Source organism: Vigna radiata, chromosome 2 (genome assembly GCF_000741045.1).
Source record: "Vigna radiata var. radiata cultivar VC1973A chromosome 2, Vradiata_ver6, whole genome shotgun sequence".
NCBI lineage: Eukaryota > Viridiplantae > Streptophyta > Magnoliopsida > Fabales > Fabaceae > Vigna > Vigna radiata.
Genome location: NC_028352.1, coordinates 23,543,190 through 23,559,284, shown reverse-complemented (window position 1 = coordinate 23,559,284; position 16,095 = coordinate 23,543,190). Strand labels below are relative to the sequence as shown.

General features: G+C 32.6%; 2 protein-coding genes across 2 annotated transcripts; one reads left to right on the top strand and one right to left on the bottom strand.

The window, feature by feature from the left end:
- Positions 1 to 232: 232 nt before the first annotated feature.
- On the bottom strand, positions 233 to 1,516 carry LOC106753557. The gene has a single exon (XM_014635376.1). It carries the CDS (start codon positions 1,514 to 1,516, stop codon positions 233 to 235), a length of 1,284 nt encoding a protein of 427 aa, XP_014490862.1.
- Positions 1,517 to 3,845: 2,329 nt separating this feature from the next.
- LOC106753547 (cytochrome P450 734A1) lies at positions 3,846 to 7,403 on the top strand. Its single transcript, XM_014635363.2, has 5 exons — positions 3,846 to 4,232; positions 5,344 to 5,567; positions 5,672 to 5,913; positions 6,008 to 6,362; positions 6,696 to 7,403. The coding sequence occupies exons 1-5, from the start codon at positions 3,968 to 3,970 to the stop codon at positions 7,146 to 7,148; spliced, it is 1,539 nt and encodes a 512-aa protein (XP_014490849.1). The 5' UTR covers positions 3,846 to 3,967; the 3' UTR covers positions 7,149 to 7,403.
- The last annotated feature ends 8,692 nt before the right edge of the window (positions 7,404 to 16,095 follow it).

The window sequence follows — 16,095 nt, the reverse complement described above, 5'->3', positions numbered from 1 at the left end:
GGGACCAAATGGCTGAATGCCAGAAGCTGAATTGTTGGGAGGCCGAATGGCCGAATGGCTGTGAGGCCTGATGGCCGAGCACCTGTGAGGCCGAATGACCAAGTATCTACCAAGCCGAATGACCGGGTAATTGAATTCTTGAACACTTAATTGAATAAAAATTGTTTGACATTATTTACTCCAGAAAATAATAACAACTGAAAATGAAAGTCTATGTCAATGATAGTATTATTTAATCAATACGCCCACGAGCTGGTTGTTCCTGCACACGGTCTCGACTACGGCTGCGATCATATTTTCGTTCTCGCTCCTCCCTTCTGTATGACCGTTCAGGACTTCTGTGCAGAGATATTCCTCTCGGGGGGCTTCTTCCTTGGGTCCCTTCTTCCTTCACATACTTTAGGAGATATCCTGCTCGAATAAGCCTTTCTATTTCATCCTTCAATGCTCCACATTCTTCTGTGGTATGGCCACGGTTTAGATGAAACCGACAACTCTTCCGTTCGTCGGCGTTTTTGGGAGTTGCCTTCTCTCGAAGTGTGAGAAGTTCAGCACGAAGAGCTTCTTCAAGAACTTTTGCCCTCGGTGCGTTGAGGGTTGTATAATGATTAAACTTGAATGTTCGGGGAAGGTCCCCACTTTTATCATTATTGCCGAACGGTCGCTTGCCGTCTTTTCTTCTTCCGCCTTCGTCAACTTCTTGTTGTCGCTTTCTTTGTGAAATTCGCATTTCCTCCATACGGATGAATTCAGCCATTCTTTTTTGGAGTTTTTCCATGGTTTTTGGTGGTCGTGCATACAATTTTTCGGCAAAATATCCTGGTCTTAGACATGAAGGTAAATTGCTGATGATAAAAGAGTGATTTACCTCTTTAATTCGTCGTGCAGTTTCAGTATACCTTTTCATAAAGGCCTTCAAAGTTTCCCCTTTCTCCTGCTTAGTGTTTACCAACTCTGCGNCTGTCAGTTCTTGTACCCGGTTAGATGCATATTGTCTTCCAAAGAGGGTTTGCACAGTGGCAAAGCAATCCACTGTATTTGGAGGAAGAGCGTTATACCACGACAATGCCTCTCCCTTNAGTGATAAAGAAAAGGCTCTGCATAGGACTGGGTCACTGTTNGAGTAAAATGCCATTGCATTGATGAATGCCTTCACGTGATCATCTGGATCGGTTGAGCCGTCATATCTTTCTATTGTCGGGGGTGGTTTGTCAGGCATTGGTGCTTGCATGACAGCTTCGGTGAAAGGTAACAGATTGGAGGACCGCGCGTTACGCCTCCGGTTTGGATCCGAATGGACGCTTTGATCATCATGCCGACTGGGATTACCTCTGTTGGAATCAGACATCTCCGGTGTGGGTCGTTGTTGTTTGAGTCTGGCGATTTCTTCGGCTTGCTTTTGTTGTGCTTCTTGTTGTTGGCGTATGGTTTGAGCTTGTTCTTCCATTCGCTTTGCTTGTGCTTCTAACTGAGCCTGCAACTCTCTGATCATATTCATAGAGTCGTTGTTGTCCATATTCCTTGTGGTAACCATTTGAGTTTGCCGCTCGGCCCCACGGTGGGCGCCAAAATGTTTCGGTAGTTATTTTTGAGATCGAAAGGACTAACCTTGATGACGTGGCTTTCCCGCTTTCTGACGCTTGGACTGGTCGGATTGCTCGCTTTTCCTGGATCTTGANCGCTCGCTTTCCTTCACCCTTGACCGTTCGGTAATCTTCAAGCTTTGACCGGAGGGGGAGGTACCTGCAAAAGGCACTCCGACGCCCAAGTCAGGCGTGTGATGGAAGAACCTCGGTTCTTAATTGAATATTTAGTGAAGGGTTTTCACTATTTGAGAATATGAGTTGAATGTGAATGAAGTGTGATTGGAAGTTGATTCGAAGGTGATTCGAAGATACCTGGCTTGTGGCACTAACTCTCTATTTATAACTTATCTCATGGACCTTGAACTGATATAAGCCCAATAAAATATAAACAGAATAAAATATAAACAAAATATAATATAAACAGACTTACCTGAAAATCTGGTTAGTTACTAAATATCTTTAAGTAGATATTCTTGATTATTTTATATCTTGAATAAGATATATCTTTAACCGCTCGGCCCAGATATCATACTGTACAATAATTATTTTTATATTTTTAATTAATTATTCATAAAATGATAAAATTGTATATTTTAGTGTAATTAAGAATCTAAATAACTAAGGATATTGAAGTTAGAAGGAGGCAATAATAAATGTGAATCTTCTTAATAAACATCATAATAACAATAATAAGTATGATTTTTCTTAATAGAAATTTTAATAATGTTTAGTTAAATAGTGTTAAGTTAGAAATATATAGTGATGTGTTTATTTTATAATCATGTTAATGCATTTAGTATGCGTTTGTGTATAAGTAAAGAACATTGTTGAGTAATAAAGGTGCAGTAGTGTATTTTTTTTATGTCATTATTAAGACTATGTCTTACAAGTAATTAATGAATATTGCATAATTAAATAATTTTATAGCTTTTATTTTCCATAGTTATCATTGTAGTTGTAGATCAATTTGATAATATGCAGTTTATTGAAATAAAATTTAAAATTTGATTAGCTAATAACAAGATATATATATATATATATATATATATATATATATATATAATACTATTAATTCTGCATCTCAGTTCTATAAAAGTAAGTTACCATTCTTATGAGTGTCGTAAGAAATTGGTAACATCTTCCTACCAAATATTTTATATAGTCTTACGTATAGTTACTTTTATTTTTAGTAATCTAAAACTAAAATATAATACTTGTAATTCCTACTAATATACCACATTAATTAACTACTTATATACATGGAATAAATGATTAATGTTTACGACTTCAAAATAAATTTCAATATCTCTAAAATATTTTTTATTTTTATATTTAAGAAAAAGTATTAGAATATAAAAGTCGTAATTTAAAATCCTAAAAGATGACAAGTGAAAAAATATATTTAAAAAACTGAAACGAGAAATCACACATTTCATCAAAGCTAAAAGCAATAGTTTCAAAATATAAGAATAAAAACAAAATAATGAAATCAAATGAAAAGTTGTTAATTTTAAGGAGTATATAAAATTTAACTAAAGAAAATAGAAAGATAATATGGTGCGTGTTCACATTTGTTTTTATCATTATATTGTCTTATATTTATTTCGTGAGTAATTTACAGTTTGAGCAGTTTTTTCTAATTATTAATTTTTTATTTGATTATTCTTTTTATATTTTGAATTCTTTTTTACTTTTTTAGCAACATTACTATATACTTTAACATTACTATTTACATTTCAAAACATATTTATCATTTTCTATCATATAAAACATTGTCAAATAAAAGAATAAATATACTAAAGAATACAACATAAATATTATAATAAAGAAATGCATATACAATATAGAAAAAAAAAAGATGTTTAACACTTACACAATCAGGTAAAATAAATTATACCTATTATAAAAGAAAAAAAAATCCAAACTAATAATTATAAACAATACATTTTTCAATTCAAATTTATGTTTAGAATGAATTTTCTCACTAAAAATACCTCTTAAAAAAATATGAGAACTTTAATTTTTTATTTTATTTTTTCACCTTTTAGATAATTTCCTTTATCTTGAATTTGATGTTATGATTTAAAAATTTTATTAAGTGAAAAATATTAAGAAAAAAATGAGATTGTTTTACATGAAAAAAGACAAAGGTAAAATTTGTAAGAAAAAGCTTATTGTTTAAAATAAGGTCAAATTGGTTGACCATTAGAATTCCAATGGCGGCCCCTACGCCCTTTGTTCTGGTTATCTTTCCTCTGCCTCCTCTGCTCTCTTCCTCTGTTTCTCTCTCTTTCTTTCAAATGTTATAAAGCCAACAACACAGCATCAACCAAACCACACACCCTGCTCTGCATCAAACATATACACTCATTTCCAACATCATGGAAGTATTTAAGATTCTTTTTGTCTTTCTCATCACTCTGCTACTCATCTTCAAGCTCGCACTCTCTTTCTGGTGGAGACCAAGGAAAATTGAATGTCATTTCTCCAACCAAGGAATAAGAGGACCCCCTTATCGTTTCTTCCTCGGAAATGTTAAAGAGCTTGTCGGAATGATGATGAAAGCCTCTTCTCAACCCATGCCTTTCTCTCACAACATTCTCCCCAGAGTCCTTTCCTTCTACCATCACTGGAACAAAATTTATGGTACGTTCTTTTTTCTTATCACCATTACTACCTCTCTCTTTCTCCACACCCTCCTACACATATACATTGTCTCCAATCTTGCTTGCATGTATATTTTCTCACGCTTCTTGAGACCCATATTGTTTCTCTACAAAGGTTCAAAGATGTCTTACTTTTCCTGGTTTTCAGACTTTCAAGGCTTCATTTCTGGAGAAAGGTTGCTTTTTTTTTTAGCAACCGTTTCTGGCGACCGGTTACTGTTTATTGCACCACCTCCTTTCTCTATCAACTTTTTTTCTTGTTCTCCCATTTTATCTGTTTTTCTCTCTGTTTTTTCTGATACATCTTTTTGGTAGTAAAGTAATGCCCAAAGTCTGCAACTTGGATTTTGACCCCAACATCGCCATTTCTGAGATTTTTCAGCTTACCAGGCAATCGCAGTTGTAGTCGTATTTATCCATAACTTCCTGCAGTATGAGTAACAGTGACAATGACTACTGCAACTTTTTAAAACCTTAATTAACCTCAACTTCTCTATGTTAATCATATATTTATTAGGAACTGATTCCTGTCTGGTACAGATGTCAGTTATACAAAATTAAGCTACCCATTTTTTCCCAGTTTATTTTCTTACAAGAAAAAGAAATAGCAAGCTTATAAATGAACCCTTCTTACTTATATGAGTTCAATTTTGTTGAATGCGAAGTTGTCATCTGATTTTGCTCTTTCCCATGTCTTATTTTTCTTGTGTTGTTATATGGGGAATTGAATTGTGACAATGTAGTTGTATGTGTTTGGTAACCGTTTTTAAATTGACTTGTCTTCTTCAATTCCCTCCTCCTCCTGTTTTTTGCCACCTCTCTGTTAATGTCTCTGTGCTGTAGGGTCTACACCGTCCTTGCACCCTCTGAAACCAACGGTTGTCATGTTTCCTGCATCTTTCATCATTTTACAAACTTCACACTTCCTACACAACCCTCTGTGGTAGTTCCACCTTCATGTAAAAATGTCTCATTTTTTTCTTTTCTCACAACATAAAAATAATCCCATTAATGCAAAATTACACATACCATTCAATTGCATAATCATCCGATTCATTAATTAATAAAAAAAATTATTATATTTGATAAAGGTTCGACATTCCTGGTTTGGTTTGGACCCACCGTTCGAGTCACCATCTCTGATCCAGACCTCATCCGAGAAATCTTGATCTCCAAGTCAGAATTCTATGAGAAAAACGAATCTCCCCCACTTGTGAAGCAGCTTGAAGGTGATGGGCTCCTGAGCCTCAAAGGAGAAAAATGGGCTCACCACCGAAGAATCATCTCTCCCACCTTTCGTATGGAGAATCTCAAAGTAACTTACAATAATAAATAATATGTTAAATTGTTCATGTATGACTTTTTTTTTTATTTTTTTAATTTATTTGAATGGCGTAAATAAAAAATACATTTTTGTAGTTGTTGATACCGAATATGGCAACAAGCGTGGTAGAGATGTTGGAGAAGTGGAAGACAATGGGCGAGAAGGGTGAAGTGGAAATCGAAGTTTCAGAATGTTTTCAAACCTTAACAGAAGATGTAATAACTAGGACAGCGTTTGGAAGCAGCTACGAAGACGGGAAAGCCGTTTTCCGGTTACAAGCCCAACAAATGGAACTGGCAGCGGATGCCTTCCAAAAAGTGTTCATTCCAGGTTCCAGGTAAGAAAGAAGAAAGAAGAAAGAATGTAATTAATTAATGAGAGTAATAAATTATAATAATAATAATAATACTTTGAAACTTGGGTTGTTTTAGATTCTTTCCGACAAGGAGGAATTTAAATTCTTGGAAATTGGATAAGAAAATGAAGAGATCGTTGGTGAAGTTGATCGATCGACGAAAAGAGAATGCGTGTGAGAATGAAATTAGAAAAGGAGCGAAGGATTTGCTGGGGCTTATGATTGGAGCTTCCGTAAAGGTTGATGACATGGTGGAAGAGTGCAAGACATTTTTCTTTGCAGGGAAACACACCACTTCGAATCTGCTGACGTGGAGCACTATTCTGCTTGCTATGCATCCCAAGTGGCAGGTAGAGGCACGTGAGGAGGTGGCGATGGTGTGCGGTGCACGTGGCATCCCTACCAAGGACGATCTCGTCAAGCTTAAGACAGTAAGCAACTGTGCATAATCATATAAAATCTTTTAAGCAAGTTTTGTTGGGGATTCAGACAAAAATCATGTTTTGTCTCTTGGGACCTTGTTTTCTGTGTTGCTTTCCTCACACAAGGAAACCCAACTGCGGCCCTTTCGGCTTTCCTGTTTCTTATCTCAAGGAAGCATGTAGGGGCAGCAGTGTTATCGTTTCCCTCTTCTAACTTTTGTTTTCGTTTAACCAACGTTTCTTCCAGAGATTAAAAAAACCTCCCTCAAAATTCTCGAATCTTTCCTGTCGATTCATTTTAATAATTTTAAATAATTTAAATTCATTTTCTCATATTTCCAGTTGACGATGATCGTCAACGAGTCTCTAAGGCTGTACCCTCCGACCATCGCAACCATCAGAAGGGCGAAAGCTGACGTGGAGCTAGGGAAGTTCAAGATCCCGTGCGGGACGGAGCTCCTCATCCCTATCTTGGCCGTTCATCACGATCAGGCCACGTGGGGCAGCGACGCCAACGAGTTCAATCCTGCCCGTTTCTCCAACGGCGTGTCTGCCGCTGCGCGCCACCCTTTCGCATTCATCCCCTTCGGGCTCGGTGCGCGAACCTGCGTGGGACAGAACCTGGCGCTTCTTCAAACGAAACTGACCCTGGCCATCATGCTTAGCCGTTTCAGTTTCAAATTGGCCCTTACCTATCGCCACGCGCCAACTGTCCTCATGTTGCTCTACCCTCAGTATGGCGCGCCGATCATTTTCCAACCCATTGCCACAACCGCAACCACCGTGGATTGTTGATGATGATCATGTTTGTGTAGAATGAGTGTATATTGGTTTCTATTTAGGGATCAAATCCCCATTTATGCCTTTTGGAAAATTCAAGACAAAAAAAAATTCAATATGTATGGATTAGGGTTATATTAAGCGTTTTAAACAGTTTTTAAAAACTTTAAAATTGCCAAAAACATATTATAGGCACATGGTTTGTGTTACTTGTATCATTTACGATCAACAAGCTTTTCGATATTCTTCTACGATTTTTAATGTTTGATTATATATATGATACATTTGAAATACAATTTGGGTATTACGGTAGAGTATCAAAATAACATTTATTATTATATTATTAATTTAGAAGTATGTTTTTAGTTTATAAATTAAAACATAAATAAAAATTTATTATTATAATTCTTTCTGAGATTTGTTGTGTTGTTTCATAAGTCTAGGAGCTTGATCACCATAGACATATTAACTTCTACTTTTCATGATAGGATGGTAGTAAAGGAGATTGTGGACAATCACTCTAAAAAGGTGAGAGTTTAGATTTTTCTTTTATTTTCATTATCTTTTCTTCAAGTTTTCTATACCTACCATGAGACAATAAATGCAAGTTTTTATTTAGAGCACTTATCCTTTGAACTTTTATCATAACACCTCGGAAGATATAAAATTCATTTTATGAATTAGTTCAACATGTAGACAATTATTAATGAGCAAATGGATGGTTTTAACTAAACTAACCTTTCATTCCTCTGATGTATAAATCTCAACAAACTAAAACTATGCCTCTTCATCATTTTCCTTGTATATGACTATAGATTTTCATTTTTTTTTACCTCCAAAGACATATTTAGACGTTAGTTTTGTCTTTAATCCATGAAATTTCGCAGTGACCAAAGAAAAACATTTATTTTTAAGCATCGTCACATTTGAAATATCAAATGTCATGTGATAAAGAAAATGCACATCAATAACATTTAGGAAATATTAATATAATCAAACTATAAATTCAATAATACTAATTAAGTTACCAATAAATCCTCCTAAACAAAGATCTAATCAACCTCAAACACATGGTCGAGAGATAGAGTCAGAATGGATGTTCTGTCATGTGCCAGTACTCCTAAATAGCTATTAAAGATGTCCGCATAAAGACCTATAGCTACACCAATGACGATGTCGATAACAATAAGTGTCTTCTCACTACTTACTCATTTCAATAACAATTGTCTCAATCAAGTAGATCTTTTAGTAGGTCTCTTAGAAGGTCCTTCATCCTTGGATGAATTTTGATGGTCAACCATATATCTATTAAATGTAACAAAACACATAAAACTTATAGAGGAATATTAAATTCATATGTAAGTTATAGATTGGTCATATGTATTTCTCTCATTGTGACCTTCCTGAGTTGCATGTACATCGTTAACTAAAGGGTCTTCATCAAAGTTTATCATTGTTTTAAATGGATGAGTGTCAACAATACAAAGATTAATTAAATTCTCTATATTAACATCAAATTATATTTTTTGTCTTGAGGAGCGACATACCAATACTCAGATTCAAGATCTTTTACATAAAAATCATGAGATGCTTGTCGTGCCATGATAAATTACTAGTCTCGATAACGCATCTTCCGAAAATCAATTATATTCATACCTGATTCATCCATTTTGACATTATTCTTATTGTCAACTCACTTACATTTGAATATTAGGGTAGTAAACATAGTATAATCGACCTTCGAGATCTCTTTCATTATACCCTAGTATGTCATTGATCTAAATATTAAATTTTCATCTTTGGATGTGAAAATTGTAACGACTCAACTTGAAGACTGAATCCTATTTTACATCAAAAACCTTAATCTATTTGTTATCCACATCAAAGTCCCAAAAGATTTTGAATCTTTCAAAACCTCATCTTTAAACCATGGCATGAATGTTTTATTATGATCCATCAACTATCATTTTTGTGATTGTTTATGATTTTCTCCTTAACAATGATTTTGTGTGCAAATAAGTAAAGGATCACCCCATATGTGTTGTTAAGTATGCATATAAGTTCTTGCAATAAATTTTCATGTTCTTTGATTACCACATTTACCCTTCGGATGCTCTTATAAAACAATTGTTCAACCATAATCTACGAGAAATGCTTATCGAATTTACTTTTGTCATGTCATTTGAACAAAATTGAATACTTTCTTCATAATATACTTTTCAATAATTGAAGTTTCTAGACGATATTGATTTTTCATGTACCCTTTCAAAATCTTCATATAAGGTTCAATAAAATACATTCATCTAATGTCGTGCTGTCAAAATGAGTTAGAACCTGTAGGTCAACACGGTCCACCACGGGTTCGGGCTGGGTTAGGTTTGAAAAAAATGTAATTTTTTTATACGGACCAATTTTCAACCCAGTCCACTTAGAACCCAGCTTACTCGGGTTGAACCCATGGAAAGCCGAGTTGACTCACCAACTCACCTAATTTAATTTAAATATTTATTACCTTGTGTTTCAATATTATAAGTTAACACTTTTTTTATTATATCGTAGATGTGATAAAGAAAAAAATGTTTCAAGAGAGCAAAATATTATAGATTTATCCATTCAAGACTTTAATCTTATAAATGCATAAATGACACAAAAAGTATCAATATTTAAAACTTATTTGTTCACTTTTTGTGCTTGCTTTTGGATTATATTTGGATTGTATGATACTTTGTTTATTTTGAATTGTCTTTGGAGTTTAACATCATTTTAGAGTGAAATTTATTTAGATTTCATTTCTAAAAACTTTGTAATTTTTTTTAGATTTGAAAAAAAAACTTGTAATTAAGTGAGCCAGTAAGCCAACCCGAGGTAGGCCAGGTCAGGTTCGAATTTCGACTCGCTAATAAGTGAGTCAGGTTGGGTTGACTCACTAAATGATCAACTCGTGATGGTTCGGGTCGGGTTATCCGTTTTAACAACTCTAATTTAGGTATACTAGTCAACATAACTTGATTTTTCTTACCAAATAAACAAGTAAATTTACCATGACATAAAAAATGGATAAAGGAAAAAACATCTCCAACTAACACAAGATGATAACAATCTCACTTTGAAGTTCCTCTAACTTTATAGGATTAATGATTTTACTAGAAATTGAAGAGAAAAAAATAGCACAAATGAGTTATAGTTTGTCTAACATTTTTGGATAAAATTCCATGAATAACCACCAGTAACAATTATTGCATTAAGATGTGACAATCGTGAAAGTTCAAGCAAACAATCTTTAAGTCATGCATCGATACCATTGACAACTGTGTGAACTTAGTTGAACTGACATACAAAGGAGTTTCCACATCAATATACATAATCTCATACACATGCACTTAGGCAAAAGCTTCTACACCAACATCGCGAATTATGTCCTCTAATTTGTCTTCTTTCTGTTGATCTTCCATGGTGGAATTGACAACATGATTAGTTTAGGAGACAGTTGGGATGTCCATTAATTCGTCATGCCCTGTCCATGTTGTTTAACTTTGATGGAAACCATCATGGATAAGATGCTCCCGAATTTCGGTTACGTTCAACTTTCTCCCATTCAAAGAGTTGACACAAAGACATCTAAATTTTATTTCATCGCTTTTACCCTCATTACGTTGTTCAATTTGTATAAAATTTTCTACTTCTCTCTCATACCCAACATTGATGAGCGATCAATTAATCCAATCTTAATTCATGCATATATATACTGAAATTTTAAACCATTTTAGTGATTTGTAAATGACTGAGGACTTCACTTATGTATTCAAGGTGCGGTCGTATCCCATTCAAGAAGATTCATTTTTTTAGTTTATTGCTACATATCAATTTTCAAAAACATATATTAAATTTCATAAAAATTTCTAGTATTTCGCATTGGTCTTCAAGTTATACGAAATGAAAGTGATTATCAACCACAATCAAATATACACTTGAAGAACAATACAAAATACAGTTGGTAAAAATTCATGAATCTTTAGTCATGTATATTACAATATATATGCACTAATAAACTATGGGAAAAAAATTATTTTCTTAAAATATCAAATCGGACAATTCAAGATTTAATACAAAGTTAGTGTTGTCTCCTTTCATTAATTTTTAAGAAATAAAATTTAATTATAATACTTGGAGACAATAAATAATTTTTGTATTAAATCTTAGATGGAAAACAAAGACTAACTCAATAACAATCATAGGTAAATAAAATTTAAGAATATATAATTAAAAATTGTTAAAAAAACAAATAATAATGAAACATATATCAAACATAAAAAAGAACACATTGAACATAAAATAATAATTTAACATAAATATACAAAAGAATATATTAAAAACATATTTATAATAATTAAAAAAATTATGAACTTGGGAGTACAAAACAAATTGGAACTGGAAACTTTATAAATCTTTGAGTTCCAAGTTACAAATTGCGTCTATTGTAAAGAACTTGAACAAAAGGTGGTTACATTAGCCTTTCAAATTAAGAAATAGAAAAAAAAAAACTTGAACAAACCTGTCCCTCACGATCTCGAAATGGGAACAAAAGGGAGTTTTTGAGTTGGGAACGTGGAAAGGAAGGGAAAAGAGAAGAGAATGGAGGGGTGGAAGCAACGATGACGATTGTGTTTGACAATGAGGAAGGTTGCAACAATGGAGGTCATGTTTGGTGATGACAACATCGAAAAAGGAAAGGGAAGAGAGACAATGGTGGTCGATCGACAACATGCTAGCGTTTGGCGACAAAATCAATGGATGACGATGGAAAAACAATGTTCATAGAGAATAAAACAATGGAGGAAGAGAGAAAACAATTGCACTTTCATAAAATTTGACCTAAAATTACCTTAAACAATACTTTATGTGTCGATTATTTGTTAAACCGAGAACTACACTCAAATAGGCTTCAGTTTTACAAATAAGCGAAACTTAAAACTACTACAAAAATAAAAAAATTACAAAATCTAGTGGTAATCTTGAAATTTTCATTAACATGTAAGTGTCGGTTCCTTAGCAACCGAAACATATATGTTGTATAAGCTTTAGTTCCTTATTAATCGAAGCTTATACCTCTTGCCAGATGAAATGAGTAAAAAAAAAAAAGCAGTATTTTTAACTTTTCTCGAACTTATAGGCTTTAATTTTTTTTGAAATCGAAACATATACATCAAATATGCTTCATTTCTTTCAGCAAATGAAGCGTATAATTTTGCAAAAATTTCTAAATTATCATTGCATTTTTATGTGCTTTTATTTTAAAACAGAAACATATAAGATGATTTCAAAAGACAAAACTCCAAAATTGAGGTGGTGTTAGAAATATTAAATATAATTTAAAAAATAAATAATTAAAATAAAATCCTATTGTTACCAATGTTTTAATATAATATTAATCTTAGAGGTAAATACTATTTATTTATGTGTAAAGGGATTTTTTATATTTATTTATTGATTATAAATTGTCATTATTTTTAAATTATACTAATTACAATTGACTACTAAGTCTCTATCTTTTACCTATGCTTAGGGAAAATATACAACAAACATATCCATTCATGAAAACTGTTTTCGGTTTTATGCTCTATATTATCTTTCAAAACACTAGAGTTTATAAGGTTCAAAAGATCCTTCATTGCACTAATGGGTTGTTCTATCTTGATAGAAAAGTGTACATAATTTTGTTTTGTCTTGTGAAGTGTGGACATTTTCTCTCCAATGACAACGCTCTGGATGCTACAATCTAGGCTATTTCTTTTATTTTTTTTCAATTATAATTATATCCTATTTTTATTATCATTTTTTAATTTAACGAATTTTTTATTATCTATATCTATATCTCATTCTTATATATTATTTATTTTTATTATTTTCCTGACATCTACATCATTTAATGATAATTTTTATGGTTATTTTATTATATGATAGTGAATGATAATTATATATTTTTTAGTAGACGAAATGAAGCCAAGAATTGAAGATTTTTTTTAATGAGAAAAAAGAATTTATATATAAAATTTAATTTAGCATCTCTCGAAATTTTGTTCAAGTTCCGGCATTGCGTATATAATTTAATCCCATGCATGTTTAAGAATTTTATTTATATATTTGTAAATTGTGTTGCACTTTATTCGGAAATACACATCTAATAATATGATTGTGAATAGACTATGAAACATGCACAAATCTTAGATTAACATATGATATTCTGAAAAGAAGCCATGGAATTATTAGACAACAGATAATTGGATCATTCATGAAAAGTAGTATCTATTTGATATGAAGCCAAAAAAGCAATACTTAAGAGCAAAAGAAAGGGATTTGGTAGCAAATCTCTGACCATCATATCTCATATCTCACGTTATCTTGATTGTTTTTGTTATTAATGGAGATGCTATAAGGATATGCCTCCAGTTGTCGTAGATTTAGCGTACGTGAGTTAAAAAGAACAAGGTTAAGGATTTAAATCCAACACGAAACATAGTAGGCCCTAGGACTTTCCAAAGATTTTCCTAGTATCCTAGCCAATGATGACAACAGTAACGGCATTTCTCGTTTAAATATGTTTATTGTTTGTGAAGTAAATGCGCACTTATTAGAAGTTAAAGATGGAATAGCGAAAGAGGCATGCTGTTGCGCATGGCATGCCTAACCTAAAGAAACTTCACTTGGCAAATCAGAGCATAGAAAGATGCCAAAAGGGTTTATAGAATATTAATTAAAATAAATAAATTCAATTCACAATGATGCACTTACCTTAATCAAAGAAAAATTAAGTATATTATCATCATGGTTTAAACCTCTTTTTGGTCCCTAAATTATAAGGGAGAGTTATAAGTGAATGTTCAGTTTAGTCTTCATTTTTAAAAATGTAAATCTTTAATCCATAAGTTATAAAAAATGTATCAAATGAGATCTTTTTTGACTTGAAATCCTGTTTTTTGTTGTTTCTTAACAACTGTTACATCTTTAGATTGCTCTGATTAGTTTCTTAATAATAACAACACTTTAGATTGTTCTTGTACTTTGACCATGAACATTAAAAAAGAACTCATTTGATACATTTTCTATTATTTAGGGGGACTAAACTGAACATTCGCTCATAACTTAGGACCAAAAAGAGGTTTAAAGCTATCATGATTTTCGATTTGGTCCCTTTGATACCGGAATCCCTTGGCATTGTGTGGTTACATCAACGTTGGACGTTATATACTGATGAGAGAAGTACACAGAATTTCAATTATTCATATGAATGCTGCCAAACCCTAGATCTGTTGAATTTTGTTTGCATAAATGAGAAAAGAAAAGGCGTAAAAAGGTGTAATTGTATGCAGAGAATCAGAGAAAATAACGAGTTTTCTTCCACGCAATGAGAGGGTGGTCGTCACTGTCTGAACTCGAAACGTCGTCGTTGTTTTGGCGTGGCAAACCAAGTGATGACACGTGTGTTGTAGTGAGAGACCTAGCCAACACCACATCTGCAGATAATAGAGGTGGTTTGCCCAAATCAGAACCTCTGCACCACTTTTTGTCTGCAGACAGAGAAAGTACAAAACCATTTGATTATTAGTGCATAATACTTTAATAAATCAGATTCTGCTTAATTTGTCTTAATAGTATAATCATGTTTCCAAAATGATAAAAGAGGTGAGTGAGCAGAGAAGGATCAGGTTTGTCTTGGAACACACAAAGATAACAAACTGTGTCAGTAGAAATGATATGTAAGAATCAAAGACAGAACAGCATATAATAATAATAGTATATATGTACGCATGTAATATTTTGATATCAAACGAGTGACGTTTCAATATACACCACACCTTTTCAGTTATACTTCATCATCACCTATAACATACTTTTCTCTGCCTTTCTAATATATTCTCATTCTTACTTAAATATTATAAAAAAATGAAGGAAGGAGGCATGAAAATGGGACACTTTCTACAACCTCTATATAAGGATAGAGAAATACAAAAATATTGAAAGAAAGATAAACAAAGATTGAGAGGTAAGTGTTTTTTATTAACTTACAAAGTGTTTGAAAATCAACTTTGGTTAAAAAAACCTAAACCTATATATTTTAAAAAATGAAAGACTAAATTAAATTCAAGTTTTGAAAATAGATTAATGTTTATTTTAAAAGAGAAAAAATGTATTTAATCTTTATTTAATTATTGGTTAGTTTATGGTGAGATTATTGATTTTTGTATAGTTAATAAAATTATATTTAAAATAATTTTCTAAATTTTTTTTATTAAAATTAGTAATAAGAAATATAAAAATTATTTCTAAAGGAATGCGTTACTAAGTTGTTGTGTATCCTTTAGCCTCTGTTCGTTTCAATGGATTTTACTGTTGAAGCATATTTGGAAAGACGAATTTATGGGATCGTTTGTGTTCGTTTTCATGAATTTGAAAGGAAAGAAGAGCGACGATTTGTGGGATAGATTGCATTTTTTATCTCTGTTGATGGGAAGAGATTTGCGATGATTTTTATGAAATATCAATTTTACCCCTTCCATTCACCCTCAAATTCATCCATTCACTCTCCCTCAATTCCTCTCTCCCAAAAGAACACACCCTTAAGAAATATAATAAGTTTGACACACCTAGAGTTGTCAATTAGGCCCTCTAATAGGCCCTGGCCCTAGCCCATGTGGGTTGGGGCCAAAAAAGCCCCTAGGGCCAAAAAAGACCTTTATTAAAAAAGCCCCCAGGACTAAAAAGCCCCAAAGCCTTGTGGGTTAGGGCCAGCCCATGGACTTTCTGTTTTACAAAAAAAAATTAAATATCCAAAAATAAATTGNATTTTTACAAAGAAAANGAACATTTATGTTAAGTGTTATAACTTGGAAAATACATGTAAGCATACATGTAAGCATCTTTCTTTTACTTTAGTAAATATTTTTACATAAACATTAATTAGAAA